Below are 15,302 nucleotides of genomic sequence, written 5' to 3'. Positions count from 1 at the left end.
TTATTTACTTGAGAGAGAAAATAGACAGAGAGGGAGAGAGAGAGAGAGAGATTAGGCATGCCAGGGCTTTCAGCCACTGCAGATGCATGTGCCACCTTGTGCACCTGGTTTATGTGGGTCCTGGGGAACTGCATCTGGGGTCCTTTGGCTTTGCAGGCAAATGCCCTAACTGCTAAGCCATCTCTCCAGCCCCATATTGTTTCCGACCCTCCCCTCTCCACCTTGCTTGTTCAGGAAGTGCACTTACCCATTGAGCCATCACTCCAGCTCTTTATTTTTAACTTATTTGTGTGTGTGAGAGAGAGGGGTTTTGCCATTGCAAATGAATGCCTGTCCAACTGTTGGTGGGTGGCTGGCAGGCTTTGCAAGCAAGCGTCTGTAACTGCTTCACCATCTCCCCAGCCGCTTTGTTCTTGTTTTGAGACAGGGTCTCACTCTGAAGCTCAGATTGATCTGGAACTAACTTTGTCGCCAGGCTGACCTGTAACTTGCAGCACTTCTCCTGCCTCAGCTTACCAAGTGCTGGCTTGCTGGGGCCTGATTAGCCGGGGCTTGCCTCTGCCTCTAGATCTCCACTCATGGCAGCCGCTCCTCTCATTCTGCACAGGGTGAGGCCCACTGCACTGCGGAGGGATGCAGACACGACCCTCCAGGTTTCTGCTTTTCTTTTGTTCTAGGTAGGGGCTCACTCTAGCCCAGGCTGACCTGGAATTCACTATGGAGTCTCAGGGTGGCCTTGAACTCATGGTGATCCTCCTACCTCTGCCTCCTGAGTGCTGGGATTAAAGGTGTGCACCACCACAGCCGGCTCTCTGCTTTGTTTTGATTTGGGCAAAGTTCCAGGGCACAGGTAGGCAGAGGGCAGGGAAGAGAAAGAGGAAAACTCTACTTTCTGGAGGAGACTCTATTCGAGTGGAGTCAGAAGGACAGATATCACACAGCCAGGCATCAGAACTGGGGCTCTGGGGGGTGGGGTGGAGGTCTCATGCCAGGGTCAGAGCAGGGTGAATGCTTCTGGAACTGTAGGTCTTCCTCTGGAGGAGGGGATGGTCACTGGATGGTGATGCAGGCTGACGGCAGGGAAGTCTTTAGGACCCAGGACTAAGGAAGCCAGGACGATGCTACAGCATTTCAGCAGCGGGCAATACAGACATAAAGACACTCGTCATAGACTATTTAAAGCATCCGGCAGACGCCACTCTGGGCACTCTGATGACACCATTTGGTTTCCTCCTCTGAGCCACTCTGGAACAGGAACTAACCTTGTCTTACACAGAATGCTGAGGCTCCTGTGGGCAGCAAAGCCAGGCCAGCGGCCCCTTTGTGGCTGGGAGCAGGGACGGAGTGGCGGGCGGGGAGGAAGCAGGTGGGTGGAAGGAGGGAGTGTGGGCTGGAGTTTCAGGAGACAAGCTGTTTTGAGCACCGAGGGAGCAAAGGCACAATCTTCTGTGCCCCGGACAAGAAGAGGAAGGACGGCAGGGGGTCGAGAAGTGAGGTGGCTATGTTGTAAGATGATGAGCCTCCTGGGGCCCACTCACAGCCATGCCCCCTTCCTCCTGGACACAAGTCACTGGTCTTGTTCAGATCCACTATTCTCGTGGGGTAGCATGCTAAGAAGAAGCCAGCCCTCCTCCTCTCTTCTCCTTCTCCTCTCTTCTCCTCCTCCTCTCTTCTCCTCCTCCTCTCTTCTCCTCCTCCCCCTTGACTGGCCTCAAACTCAAGATCCTTCTGAGCGGTTAGCCTGTGATTGGCTCAGAGTGGGCAGGTGACCCAGTTCCAACCCATGAAGAGGGAAGTTGGCAGGAGAGCTTCTGGGAAAGTTTTCCTGAACCTTAAGAGACCCTAAGAAGTCACAGACCGATAGATGTTAAGGGAGGAGCCATGTGGAGCTTGGGCAGCCATCTTGCCAGCAGCCCAACATGTCATAGGAGAATCACAGAGAGCTGGCTTTGAAGCCTGCCATAGCATGTCTGGGACATCCAGAGGGCACCACAGAAATGACTCCACTGTGCGAGACATTAACTGATGGACCCTCTTTTGTGTTCCCTAGGAACGTCAACATAGGAAACACGAAGTGAGGCTTGGCAACATATGCCTGTAGTCTCAGCTTCTCAGGAAGTTGAGGCTAGAGGATTACAAGTTTAAGGGTATCTCGGGCAACTTAGTGAGACCATGTCTCAAAATAAAAAGTAAAGCTAGGGTGGAGATATAGCTAAGTGGGGGGAGGGTGCTTGCCTAGCATGTGCTGGGCTCTAGATTCAATCACTGATACTGCCAAACAGAAAAGAAACAGAACAAAGTTTCTTTTTCCAAAGATCAAAGGATTTCCACAGAGAGACGGGTATAATCAGGATGGCATTGCTATAGACAAAAGGGTGTCTGATTAGGCAGGAGGGGCTGTGGTCTCAGGTTCCTCAGCCCTTTATGTCTCATTGATCACACAGACTCTACATTAGAGCTGCCTGGGTCCTCACAGGGGTTTAATGTTGTGGTGGTTTGAATAGATGGCCCCTAATATATTCAGTTTTTTATTTGTTTGTAGTTTGCTTCTGCAGCCACCTGGCTGTAGGCTGTGTCACTGGCTGGATCTTAAGGTGAGGTGGTGGGTTTCAGATTTCAACCTAAAGATATGCAAAGTGCACCTAGCTGGAGTTCATGAAGTGTGCTGTGCTGTGTGGCTTTTGACTTTTAGGCTTGTGCTTCTCTCTCTGCTTGGACCTGTGAAGGCAGGCCAGCTTCTTTGGCCATTATGGAACTTCCCCTGGATCTGTGAGCTTCAATAAATCCCTTCCTCCATAACTGTGCCTGGTCTGGAAGTTCATCTCAGCGAACTTGAATCTGTCTGCTATAGATGTTGATCATGGCTATACTTGAAAAAGCTCTATTTATTGTTATCATCATCATCATCATCATCATTACTACCACTACTACTACTGCTACAATAATTCCCATGAAGCCGCTCACTTCTGCGTTACTTACCGATTTGTCTCGGGAGACCTTCTTGAAGATGACATGGGACTTAGCATTCTTCACGTTCGCGGCCATGTTGTCTGTCACTTGGGAAGACGTCAGGTTTTGGAGGGCTGGGGAAGTATAGTGATCCCAAACATAAGGGGAGGAACATTCCAGGCAAAATGTCTACTCATGAGATGCCTTTACATCCTCTGGACCTTTCCTTTCTCCTATTCCAACATCCATATTTGATACAAACAAGTTCTTGGGCTGTGGAGATGGCTCAGCAGTTGCAGGTGCTTGCTGACAAAGCTTTTTGGTCCAGGTTCAATTCCCCAGCACCCATGAAGGGCCAGATGAATGGAGTGGCCCATACACCTGGACTTTGCAGCAGCAAGAGGCCCTAGCATGCACCTACTCTCTCCTCCTCCCTCTTTCTCTCTGTCTGCCTGCAACTAAATAAATAAATAAGGGCTGGAGGAATGGCTTAGCAGATAAGGAAGGCACTTGCCTGCAAAGCCAAAGGACCCAGGTTCAATTCCCCAGGACCCACATAAGCCACATGAACAAGGGGGCGCTTACATCTGGAGTTCATTTGCAGTGGCTGGAGGCCCTAGTGTGCCCATCCTCTGTGTCTGCCTCTTTCTCTCTCTCATAAATAAAAAAAAATTTAAAAGATTTTTAAAAAATAAATTTAAAAAACATATTTTTAAAAGCAAACTCTTGCTGAGTGTGGTGGTGCATGCCTTCAATGCACTGGGGATGCAGAGGCAAGAGAATCACTGTAAGTTCGAGGCCACCCTGAGACTACATAGTGAATTCCAGGTCAGCCTGGGCTAGGGTGAGACTCTACCTCAAAAAAACAAAACAAACAAACAAAAAAAAGAACTCTTTGCTTAGCTTGAACCTCACTGCTAAGCATTTAAAGTGTGTCCTCTTTTCTCAGTAAGCTTCAAACATCTCAGTAAATCTCACCAGCTGGATTCCTATAGAGTTTTGATTTTTCCATTTAAACTTCAGTGTCATCAGGCATGGTGACACCTTTAATTCCAGCACTTAGGAGCCACCCTGAGACTATGTAGTGAATTCCAGGTCAGCTTGGGCTACAATGAGACCCTACCTTGATACCAAAAAAAAAAAAAAGAAAAGAAACTTCAGTGTCACACATTGGTAAGGTTGACTAACATTCTATCATGGTTTAACTCCAGCGTTCTGAGGGTAGAGCCAGCAGCGCTAAGAGTTTAGTGAGTTCCAGACCCACCAGGGCTATGTAGTAAGATCCTATCTCAAAATAATAGCACAAGAAGTTTGATCATGACTAGATCCTCCTTCTGACCCTCTTTCTCTGGAGACAGGGTGTCACCCAGGCCAACCTCAAAGCTATTGATCCTCCTGCCTCAGCCTCCTGAGTGCCAGGACGGTAAGGTGTGCACCACTTCTGACCTTCATCACTGTGTCTTAGGGTCAGTGCACAGAAATGTTCCTGAATCGTTTGATAGCATAACTGCTTCCCAGTGCAGTTGTCAAGAGTTTATGCGATCCCCCACAGTTCCTGCCAAGCTCTGCTTTCTTTCCCCTACTGTTTCTGTCCCCTCTCCCCAGTCTGGAAGACAATTCCAAAGCCTTCTCACAGTGGGGGTGAAATGCCTTGCAAGTTTCCTTTTATACTGTATTTTATTTTTATTTATTTATTTAAGAGAGAGAGAGGGAGAGAGAGAGAGAATGGTTGCACCAGGGCCTCCAGTCACTGCAAACGAACTGCATATGCCCCCCCCCCTTGTGCAGCTGGCTTACATGGGTCCTGGAGAATTGAACCGGGATCCTTTGGCTTTGCAAGTGAGCTCCTTAACTGCTAAGCCATCTCTCCAGCCCAAGTTTCCCTTCTAAATGAAATCTTGTAGCAGCCATAGAGAAGGCAAACCCGGATCGCCTGCATACAGGAACGTATCTGTCCCTCCTTGCGCCCACTCTGCTTTGTGACAAGGCTTGGGTTTAGTGGTCACATACCTTGTGATTTCTCACCAACCAGATGGGATGGCGTGGGAGGTCAGGAGAGGATGCCGTGTGCTCAAAGGCTGAGCAGCCAGGCCCTGCTCTGAGGCAGCTGATGGTAGCCTACCAGACGACAGCCCAGGGCCAAGGGTGAGGACCCCAGCTGACCCGTGGGGAATTTGTAGGGGATCTGCTGAGGATCTCGGCCCTGAGACCACAGTGTGAGGCCAAATCTGATTTAAGGAGCAGAGATTGGATTAGCGAGATGGCGTACTGGCTGGTTCAGCAGTTCTGCGCATTAAGCAGAAGCCCCAGTCTCCTCTCAGAGGGTCCCAGATCCACGACCTGTCCAGCTGGCCTGGGGCGGTGCAGTGGAAGGAAGTGAGGCTAACCGGAAGCTGCTTTTTTTTTTTTTTTTTTTTTTTTTTATCCTAAACCTCTTTGGGTTCTGGAAATAGACTGCTTATCCCTCTCCTCCTGGACATCAGGATGGGGATATTCAAGAACAACAGACCTGATTAAGCTCCTCAGGCATTATGTAAGCAAAAAGGTCAAGGAGAAAGGTCAGCCTCAAGGCTTTGTCCCTCTCTCCCTTCTGGTAACATCAGGAGCCATATTTGGCTCTTTTTAAAATTTAATTTATTTCATCATCATCATCATCATCATCATCATTATTATTATTATTATTTCACTGCAGACTTCATGTTGGTAACAGACAACTGCCAGGACAGAGCTTGAGCCAGGCAGTGACAGGGTGGAGACTTCCTCCCTAGAAGATGAAGAACGCATTTCCATCAGCGCCACCCTCCTCCCTGGCTCCAAGGAAGCAAGAGCTGCTGACCGGAGAAGGCAGCCTCTGGCCTCCCTGCCAGCCTCATGGACCTCTACTCAGGCACAGTAGCCTGGGGTCTTGGTGGCTAATGTCAGGTAGCCAGTGTGGCCCACAGTCTCTTTCATGGGTGTGCCGCTGCGAAACGGGCTTGCATCAGGACTCATACTGGCCCCTAGGTCAGGCAGGAGCAGGCTAACGGTGCGCACGCTATAGACTTGGGGGCAGCACCTCCAGGGTGCTCAGCTCTGTGAAGCCCTGGGCTGCCAGTGCCTGGCATGTGCGTTGCACCTGCTCAGTGCATGGCGAGAAGGAGCAGAAGCATCCACCTTCAACCTTGAGGGCATCCCAGGCATGACCCACAGCCTCCCAGGGTGATGGGATGTCTAGGAAGACAGAGTCAGCCACGTGGTTCACACCGAAGCCACTGCGGCGCACATCCTGGGTGCGCACGGTCACCCATTGGCCCACACGATGCCCCTGGAACTCTTCCCTGGCCTTTTCTTCCCACTGCTGGTGGAACCCCACTGTGTGCTGGTGGCCCGTGGGGGCAATACTGCGAATGATGGCGTGGGACACAGAACCACTGCTGTGCCAGACTCCTTGGGCACTGATGACACTTGTAAGAGGGGCTTTACATGTATGACAGGGGACAATGCATGCACAGCATGTGCGTTAAGAATAAGGTCTGAAGCTGGGCGTGGTGGCGCACGCCTTTAATCCCAGCACTTGGGAGGCAGAGAGGTAGGAGGATCACCGTGAGCTTGAGGCCATCCTGAATTCCAGGTCAGCCTGGGCTAGAGTGAGACCCTACCTCTCAGAAAAAAAAAAAAAAAAAATAAGTAAGGCCTGACTAGGCACAGTGACTTACCCCAAACATCCCCACACTCAGGAGGCTGAGGCAGGTGGATTGGTGTGAGTTCAAAGGCAGCTTGGATACACAGTCAGTCTGGGTGAGACCCTGTTTCAAAACAAAAAAATGAATAAGGCATCTTATCATACTGGATTGGGAAATGACCTTGTGAATATAAATCCACTGAAAACATTTTCAAATATTAATTTGAAACTGAGGCTAATAAAAACTAGCACAGGATTTACAAGCAAGATAACCCCGCCCAAATAATTAAATTGTTCAAATATTCTTCTATTACATGTTTAGAAAATTTCTAAACTGCCCTTTTCTAGGCAAACTAGGTAACTTGAAGAGATTATTTTCAGGATTAGGCAATATGTAATGATTCTTTTACATGACTTATGGGCCTTGGTTCATCTGAGATATACATATATTTTGCCTATAGTGATACAGGCTAATTTTAATTGCTAAGAGATAATATCCATATGTAAGTAAAATGATTGAGATGGGGAGATAATATGATGGAGAATGGAATTTCAAAGGGGAAAGTGTGGGAGGAGTGGGTATTACCATGGGATAATTTTTATAATCATGGAAAATGTTAATAAAAATTGTGAAAAGATAAAAATAAATTAATAAAAGAGATAATATCCATTTTATTAATTTTTAAATTTTCTATTTATTTGAGGAAGGGGGAGAAGAGGGGGAGAGTAGTGAGTGTGAGAGACAGAGGGAATGAATGGGCACAGCAGGGTCTCCAGTCATTGCAAATGAACTCCAGACACCGCACTATCTTGGGCATCTGTTTATGTGGGTCCTAGGGAATCAGACCTGGGTCCTTTGGTTTTGCAGGCAAGTGCCTTAACTGCTAAGTCATCTCTCCAACCCATATTTTATTTTAATTAAAAAATTAGGGGGCTGGAGAGATGGCTTAGCAGTTAAGGCACCTGCCTGGGAAACCTAAGTACCCTGGTTCAATTTTCCAGGTCTCATGTAAGCCAGATGCACAAAGTGGCACATGTGTCTGGAGTTCGTTTGCAGTGGCTGGAGGCTCCGGCACACCCATTCTTATACTCTCTCTGTCTCTAATGATAAATAAATAAATTAGGTATGAGGGCAGGCAGGATGAAAAGCTTGGCAGCATCGGGGAGAAAGGAGATGGACAAGAGGAAGAAAGTTGTCTTTTGAGTTGGAGCTCAGAACCATGGGTGAGCTTAACAGTAGAGACCTGTAAGCAACAGGACAGCATTGTGATGTTTCGATCTCTGGGACAGATTGGAGTGTCATGTCTCCCCTCAGCCAGAGGTAGAACTCGGATTCTATTCATTTTGGATAGTTTTTTGTATTTCCGTGAAAAATGCCGTTGGGGATTGCATTAAATGTGTAGATTGCTTTTGGTAAGATTGCCATTTTCACAATATTAATTCTTCCAATCCAGAAACAAGGGATGCTTCTCCATTTCCTAGTGTCTTCTGCAATTTCTCACTTGAGTGTTTTATAGTTTTCACTGTAGAGATCCTTTACTTCCTTGGTTAGGTTTATTCCAAGGTACTTTATTTTCTTTGATGCAATTGTGAATGGGAGTGATTCTCTGATTTCATTCTTTGTGCGTTTGTTGTTAGCATATAGGAATGCTACTGATTTCTGTGTATTTATTTTGTATCCTGCTACGTGGCTATAGGTATTTATCAGCTCTAACAGTTTGCTGGTAGAGTCTTTAGGGTCTTTTATATATAGAATCATGTCATCTGCAAATAATGATAACTTGATCACTTCTTTTCCAATTTGTACCTCTTTTATGTGCGTCTCTTGCCTTATCGCTATGGCTAAGACTAATATAGTAAATAAAAGTGGGGACAGTGGACACCCTTGTCTTGTTCCTGATTTTGGTGGAAAAGCTTCCAGTTTTTCCCCATTTAGTAATATGTTGGCTGTAGGCTTGTCATAAATAGCCTTTATTATATTGAGATATGATCCTTTTATTCCTAGTCTCTGTAGGACTTTTATCATGAAGGGATGTTGGACTTTGTCAACTGCTTTTTCTGCATTTAATGACATGATCATATGATTTTTGTCCTTCAGTCCATTTATATAATGTATTACATTTATTGATTTGTGTATGTTGAACCATCCCTGCATCTCTGGTATAGAGCCTACTTGGCCCGAGTGAATGATCTTTCTGATATATTCTTATATTCTGTTTGCCAATATTTTGTTGAGAATTTTTGCATGTATGTTCATGAGGGTGATTGGTCTGTAATTTTCTTTTTTTGTTCTATCTTTGCCTGGTTTTGGTATCAGGGTGATGCTGGCTTCGTAGGAGTTTGGTAGGATTCCTTCTTTTTCTATTTTATGGAAAAGCTTAAGAAGCAATGACGTTAGTTCTTCCCTGGAGGTCTGGTAAAATTCAGCAGTGAATCCATCTAGGCCTGGACTTTTTTTATTTGGGAGATTTTTGATAACTGCTTGGATCTCCATACTTGTTATAGGTCTATTAAAGTGATTAATCTCATCTTGATTTAATTTAGGTAGGTCATATAAATCATGGAAATCATCCATTTCTTTCAGATTTTCATGTTTTTATAGTACGTCCCTATGATTTTTAAAATTTCTCTGGTATCTGTTGTGATGTTGCCTTTTTCATCTCTAATTTTATTAATTTGTGTCTCTTCTCTCTTTCTTTTGGTCAGATTTGCTAAGGGTTTATCAATCTTGTTTATCCTTTCAAAGAACCAACTCTTTGTTTCATTGGTTCTTTGGATTTTTTTCTTTGTTTCTATTTCATTAATTTCTGCCCTAATCTTTATTATTTCTTCCCATCTACTGATTTTTGGTTTGCCTTGTTCTTCTTTTTCCAAGGCTTTAAGGTGAAGCATTAGGTCATTTACTTGCGACCTTTCTAATTTCTTAATATAGGCACTTAAGGCTATAAATTTACCTCTTAGAACTGCCTTCATTGTGTCCCAGAGATTTTGGTATGTTGTGTTCTCATTATCGTTTGACTCTATAAATTTTTTGATTTCCTTCATTGACCCATTCATCATTTAGTAGTGTATTGTTTAGTTTCCATGATTTTGTGTATGCTCTATAGCCTTTCTGGCTATTGATTTGTAGTTTGATTCCATTGTGGTCAGATGGAATGCAAGGAATTATTTCAATTTTCCTGAATTTGTTAAGATTTGCTTTGTGTCCTAATATATAGTCTATTTTAGAGAATGTTCCATGTGCTGCTGAAAAGAATGTATATTCTGCAGCATTTGGATGAAATGTCCTGTATATATGTTAGGTCCATTCTTCCTATGACCTCATTTAGTCCAGAGGCCTCTGTTTATTTTTTCCCGGGATGACCTGTCAATTGATGAGAGTGGGGTGTTGAAGTCCCCCACTACCACTGTTTGGTGTTATCTGTGACCTTAGTTCTAATAGTGCTTGTTTGATGAATTTGGGAGCCCCTATGTTAGGTGCATATATGTTTAGGATTGTAATGTCCTCCTGCTGGAGTGTGCCCTTAATCAATATAAAGTGACCTTCCTTATCTTTCTTGACTAACATTGGACTGAAGTCTACCTTGTCAGGTATTAGGATAGCAACCCCTGCTTCTTTTCTAGGCCCATTTGCTTGAAACATGTTTTCCAACCTTTCACCCTAAGATAATGTCCATCCTTTGTAGAAAGGTGAGTTTCTTGGAGACAACAAATTGTAGGATTCTGCTTTTTAACCCAGTCTGCAAACCTGTCTTTTGGTTGGGGCATTGAGGCTGTTGATATTAAGAGATATTATTGAAAGGTATTTATGTTTGCTTTTTTTTTTTTTTTGTAGTTCCAGTTCTACCTTTGCTCTCTTGTGTTAACTAGTATTTGAGTATTGCTTGTTTTTTCCAGGTTCCTTATATATGTGCTTTTCCTTTTCTTCAGCATGGAGGATTCTATCAAGTATTTTCTGTAGAGCTGGTTTTGTCTTCAAATACTCCTTTAGCTTGCTTTTGTCGTGGAATGTCTTTATTTCTCCATCTATTTGAATGGATAGCTTTGCAGGATAATGTAACCTTGGTTGACAGTTGTTATCTTTCAGAACTTGGAATACATCACTCCAAGCCCTTCTGGCTTTTAAAGTTTGTGTGAGTAATCTGCTGTAATCCTGATGGGCTTGCCTTTGTAGGTAACTTGATTTTTCTCTCTAACTGCTTTCAATATTTTTTCTTTGGACTGTGTGTTTGGAAGTTTGATTATAATATGGTGAGGAGAGGTTCTTTCCTGGTTTTGTCTGGCTGGTGTTCTAAAGGCTTCCTGTATGTGCATTGGCACCTCTTTCCCTATTTGGGGGACGTTTTCTTCTATGATTTGTTGAAGATGCCTACTATGCCTTTGGAGTGAAATTCTTTTCCTTCTACTATGCCCTGAATTCTTGTTTGATCTTTTCATAGTGTTCCAAATATCTTGAAATTCCCATTCATACTTTTCTATTAGTTTGTCTTTCTCTTTGTTGGACTGTATTAGATCTGCCACCTGGTCTTCTAACTTATTCTGTCCTCTCCTTCATCCATTCTACTGGTAAGATTTTATAAAGTGTTTTGTTTTTTTTTAAATTTCATTAACTGTGTTCTTCATTGCTAGTAGTTCTGCCTGGTTTTTCTTTATTATTTCTATTTCCTTATTTATGTCTTGTACTGACTTCTTTATTTCATTAAATTGGTGTCCTATGTCTTCTTTGATTTCCTCTTTGATTTCTTCTTTGACTTCTTTGAACATATTTACAATCATTCTTTTGAAATCTTTCTCAGGCATTTCCTCTAACTTGTTCTCACTGGAGGTCATTTCTGATGCATTAACACTTTTTGGTAGATTTATATTGTCTTGACTTTTAGTGTTTCTTGTGTTATAATGTATATATTTTTCCATCTTGAATTAAGTTAATGCGTGGATTTTCTAGTTAGCTGGGTATTCTTAGCTGTATCTATCGTTCTGATGTTATATATCTTCAGAGTAGGAGCTTAAGGTGTTAAGTGTGGCTCTTAAAGACTCTCAGAGTATCTACAAAGGTGTTCCTAGGGGTTGGGTTTGCCTGCTATGGGAGTATTCAAGTAGGCTGAGTGGAACAAAATACAGATAGATTCTAAAATTTAACTAAACAATGTACATTTTTACATTCAGTGAAAAACGGCACCAAGTGTTTATGCAAGAGTAGGTATTATAACCACCAGATCCACTATCAACAAACAGGTTAAGATTTCTGGTCTGCTGAGGGTTCCAAGTCAGCTTGTGACCAAGTGAGACCCTTCCCTGGTGCAATCCCAGTTACCTTTTTGGATGATTTTGGTCTCAGTTATCCTGCGCTCTGCTTGCATCCCCCTTTGGTGCCCTGTGGGTTCAAGTAGGCTGGCTGGATTGCTGGACCGCTGTTCTGTTTTCTGGAGCTGGGCACTGGCTTTTCCTGTGGGGCGAGCTGAGCCTGGCAGCTGTGGCCCCACAGACCTGGCACCGCCGCTGCTGGAGCCCCCGATGCTGTAGCCGCCGCTGATACTGCTGCTGGAGTTGGATCTGCCACTGCCGGAGCTGCTTAGGCCTGCCTGTGCAGGCTCTGGATCTCTCCTACTTCTCTGCTGCTGTTTTTTCTTATACACCTCACTTTTTAGCAAAAGTGTGTATTTTGCTGGGTATTCTTTGCCTTTTTCTCCCCTAGGCTGCTTTGGTGTGGTTCCTAAGCTTCCATCTTAACCGGAAGCCCCAGATTCTATTCTTTTGACCAAGAAGAACTTCATGGACCTCAGCAAAGTCCCCGTGTCTCTGGAAGCCTCCTCCCTTTCCTGTGCTATTCTAAGTCTTGAGGAGGGAAAACTGTGATGCTTAGAAATGAGAGATGAGGCTCAGGCCTGAAGTGAGGTGGCTCCATGCCCAATGGCCTCCAAGCCTACTGATGCCTAGGTTGGTGGCATATGGTACAAAACTAGTATGATTCACAGAAGGCAACATTAGATTTAGGGCCTCTATTCACTGGATCATTAAACTCAGTATTTGTAAATGGAAAATGTTTCTATGAACTCTCTATACATGGTAATGCTCTGTAGCTGACAGATGCAATGATGAAAATGGTATTAGAAATTTTATTCAGTTTTTTACTTTTCAGAGTTGCTTTTGATATACAATGATTATAGATAATCAGTTTCTAGTTAGCATTAAAAGTCTACTTGGTGCTGGGTGTGGTGGTGCACACCTTTAATCCCTTTTTGCTAAAGGTGTGCACACATATATAGTCTGCATGCATTTACATGTGCATTTGCATCTGTGTGTAGGCCAGAGGCTGATCACTTCTTGCTGTTTCTGAGGCAGGGCCTCTCTCATGTGACCAGTCTAGCTGGCCAGTGTGCCACAGGAACCCCCTGGCTCTGCTTCTTAAATGCTGGGATGACAGGTGGGCTGCCATGCCTATCCAGCACCTACATGGTTGCTGAGGATCCAAACAGTGCACAGCAAGAAGCCCTTTATCCACTGAGCCATCTCCCAAGCCCTTCTTTTCTGCTTAACAATTATTTTTATTTGTTTATTTCTGAGAAAGAGACAGAGAAAATGGGCATGTTGGGCCTCCAGCCACTGCAAACGAATTCCAGATGCATGCAGCCCCTGTGTGTCTAGCTTATGTGGGTCCTGGGGTATCAAACCAGGGTCCTTTGGATTTGCAGGCAAACACCTTCACCGCTAAGCCATCTCTCCAGCCCCTTTTCTATTTTTTGATAAAACGAAAAACAAAACTTCTTGCCTGCAATATAAGGAGTTAGCACTTCCTTCACCATCTTCACCTAAACACATCTTCCGTTTTCCCTTTGTTCAAACACTTGTATTTCCACAGGGAGTGGCAATATGAGGGATGGGGCCACCTGCAGAGTGAGGACAAACAAGACTCTAGCCCTTCTTTACAAGCCCTAGGTGCCTGCCGGGTGACAGCATGACCGGGCCGTCCCAGTGCTTAAGGGGCGGAGGCAGGGTGATCACTGGGAAGTCTAACAGCCAGCCTGGACTACAGACACAGTGAGATCTCATCTCAGCAAACCCGATAAAGCTAGCTACCAGAAAGACAAGGCTCTGTACCAGAAAAGCAAAACAGTTTGTTTCCTTCTTGTTTCTCAAGGATAAAGAAAAAAAAAAAAAAAATCCCAAGCAGCAAAGGAATTTGTAAAGCATATAACAGAATTTTATTTTTTTATTTACAATCAAGTTGTTGGGCCACATAATTAAATAAATAAGATGTGCCCTGGCCTTCCCTCAACACAAGCTCTGACAGCCAAGTAAGAAGGGAGTTGTAGGCAGGAAAGTCAGAGGTAAGGCTGCCTCACCCTTCCCGTTCTAGCACTCATATCCCTTCTGTCCAGAGAACAAGTGTGGGGGAAAAATAAAGTGCAAATTAAATGGTGAGGAGACCGAGGTGTTGTAGACACGCAGGCGTAGCGCTCAGACCATGGACACAGGTACAACAGTGAAGACAATGCTGTCCCGGCCTCATCACACTCGGTCCCTGGACTGGGCTTCCCGAGTAGAGCGCGGGGGCCGCTGCATGCGGGCCTGCCACAGGGGCACAGGCTGGATTCAACTACTCCCACTCCTGTCACCAGCAGAATGTGGCACACACTCACTCACTGGCAAAGGTTGGCACGCACCCTCTACTCTTAAAAAAATTTTGTTTAGCAGAGCACTGCAGTGCATGCCTTTAATCTCAGCACTTGGGAGGCACAGAGGTAGGAGGATCGCTGTGAGTTTGAGGCCACCCTGAGAATACAGAATGAATTTCAGGTCAGCCTGTGCTAGAGTGAGATCCTACCTCGAAAAACAAAACAAAAAAAAAAAAAAGTTTTTTGTTTAAACCAAATCAAGATTTCTTGACCAAGAAATAGATAGATGCATGAAAATTCTGGGAGTTCCAGGGAAGTGAAGAGATGGGAGAAATTTCAGCAGTGAGACGAGATCACACCCAGTATAGAAGCACCCTCCACCCCCCGGCCCCTGATGTCAAGATAGGGCCCTGTGTTTGGCTTCTGCTGACGCAGTGCTGCAGTTGAGTCTCCATGACAAGGAGGTGTGCACCAGGCCACAACAGACTTTGGAGGACAGAAGCAACACAGGGGAGCCAATGCCTGATGCGTGGGTTGTCCTTGGCACTGTGTCCAGTGGGCCACTCAGCAGGGGTCCTGTGCTCCCTAATGAGGTGTGGAAGCCCAGAGCTAGTAGTGTTTTCCACCTGAACTGAACTGACAACACCCGAACTTCTGCTGGGAATGCAGAGTCAGGTCGGGTCAGTGTTGGTTCTTCCAGGCTCTTCCGAGACCTCTGTCAAATGTCATGGGAGGACCTCGGCACCACATGGCTCCAGCTCTTCTCTATAACACCACTTCCTGGACAGTGCTGTGGGGGTCCTGTGCTGTTCCTGAGGGGGGGGGGAGGCCTCAAGGTTGTGCCCACAGCACAGCTTTGCTTCCTTTGTCCACACTGACGACATGCAAGCCAGAGGGGGCCCATGCTACCGCATTGATGGAGGAGCTTTAAGGAAAGATCAGAAGAAAATTTCAGTCAGCTCCTACCTGGCCAGACATGCAGAAAGCCATTCCTGCCCACAGCAGGGAGCAACGCTAAGAAAGCTGTCCTATGTGGCAGTGTTTATCCCTTTGATAGCCCAGCCATATCTGGTTCA

At 45.2% G+C, this 15,302-nt stretch overlaps 2 protein-coding genes and 1 pseudogene across 4 annotated transcripts in view; all 3 read right to left on the bottom strand.

Moving 5' to 3' along the window:
- Nucleotides 1–3,045, bottom strand: part of Sag (S-antigen visual arrestin) — a 43,813-nt gene extending 40,768 nt beyond the window's left edge. Inside the window, exon 1 of the mRNA XM_045148352.1 lies at nucleotides 2,980–3,045. Within this exon, the coding sequence (XP_045004287.1) occupies nucleotides 2,980–3,045 (66 nt within the window). The remainder of the gene's footprint in view (nucleotides 1–2,979) is intronic.
- Nucleotides 3,046–5,832: 2,787 nt separating this feature from the next.
- LOC101615753 lies at nucleotides 5,833–14,173 on the bottom strand (annotated as a pseudogene).
- Nucleotides 13,790–15,302, bottom strand: part of Atg16l1 (autophagy related 16 like 1) — a 40,603-nt gene continuing 39,090 nt past the window's right edge. For all 3 annotated transcript variants that reach the window (XM_004662262.2, XM_004662263.2, XM_004662264.2), the window contains one exon: nucleotides 13,790–15,151. In XM_004662262.2, the coding sequence (XP_004662319.1) occupies nucleotides 15,058–15,151 (94 nt within the window). In that variant the 3' untranslated portion in view covers nucleotides 13,790–15,057. The remainder of the gene's footprint in view (nucleotides 15,152–15,302) is intronic.

Source organism: Jaculus jaculus, chromosome 4 (assembly GCF_020740685.1).
Source record: "Jaculus jaculus isolate mJacJac1 chromosome 4, mJacJac1.mat.Y.cur, whole genome shotgun sequence".
In the NCBI taxonomy this organism is placed as follows: Eukaryota; Metazoa; Chordata; class Mammalia; order Rodentia; family Dipodidae; genus Jaculus; species Jaculus jaculus.
The sequence above is the reverse complement of the archived record's forward strand: the minus strand, read 5'-3'. Positions and strand labels throughout refer to the sequence as shown.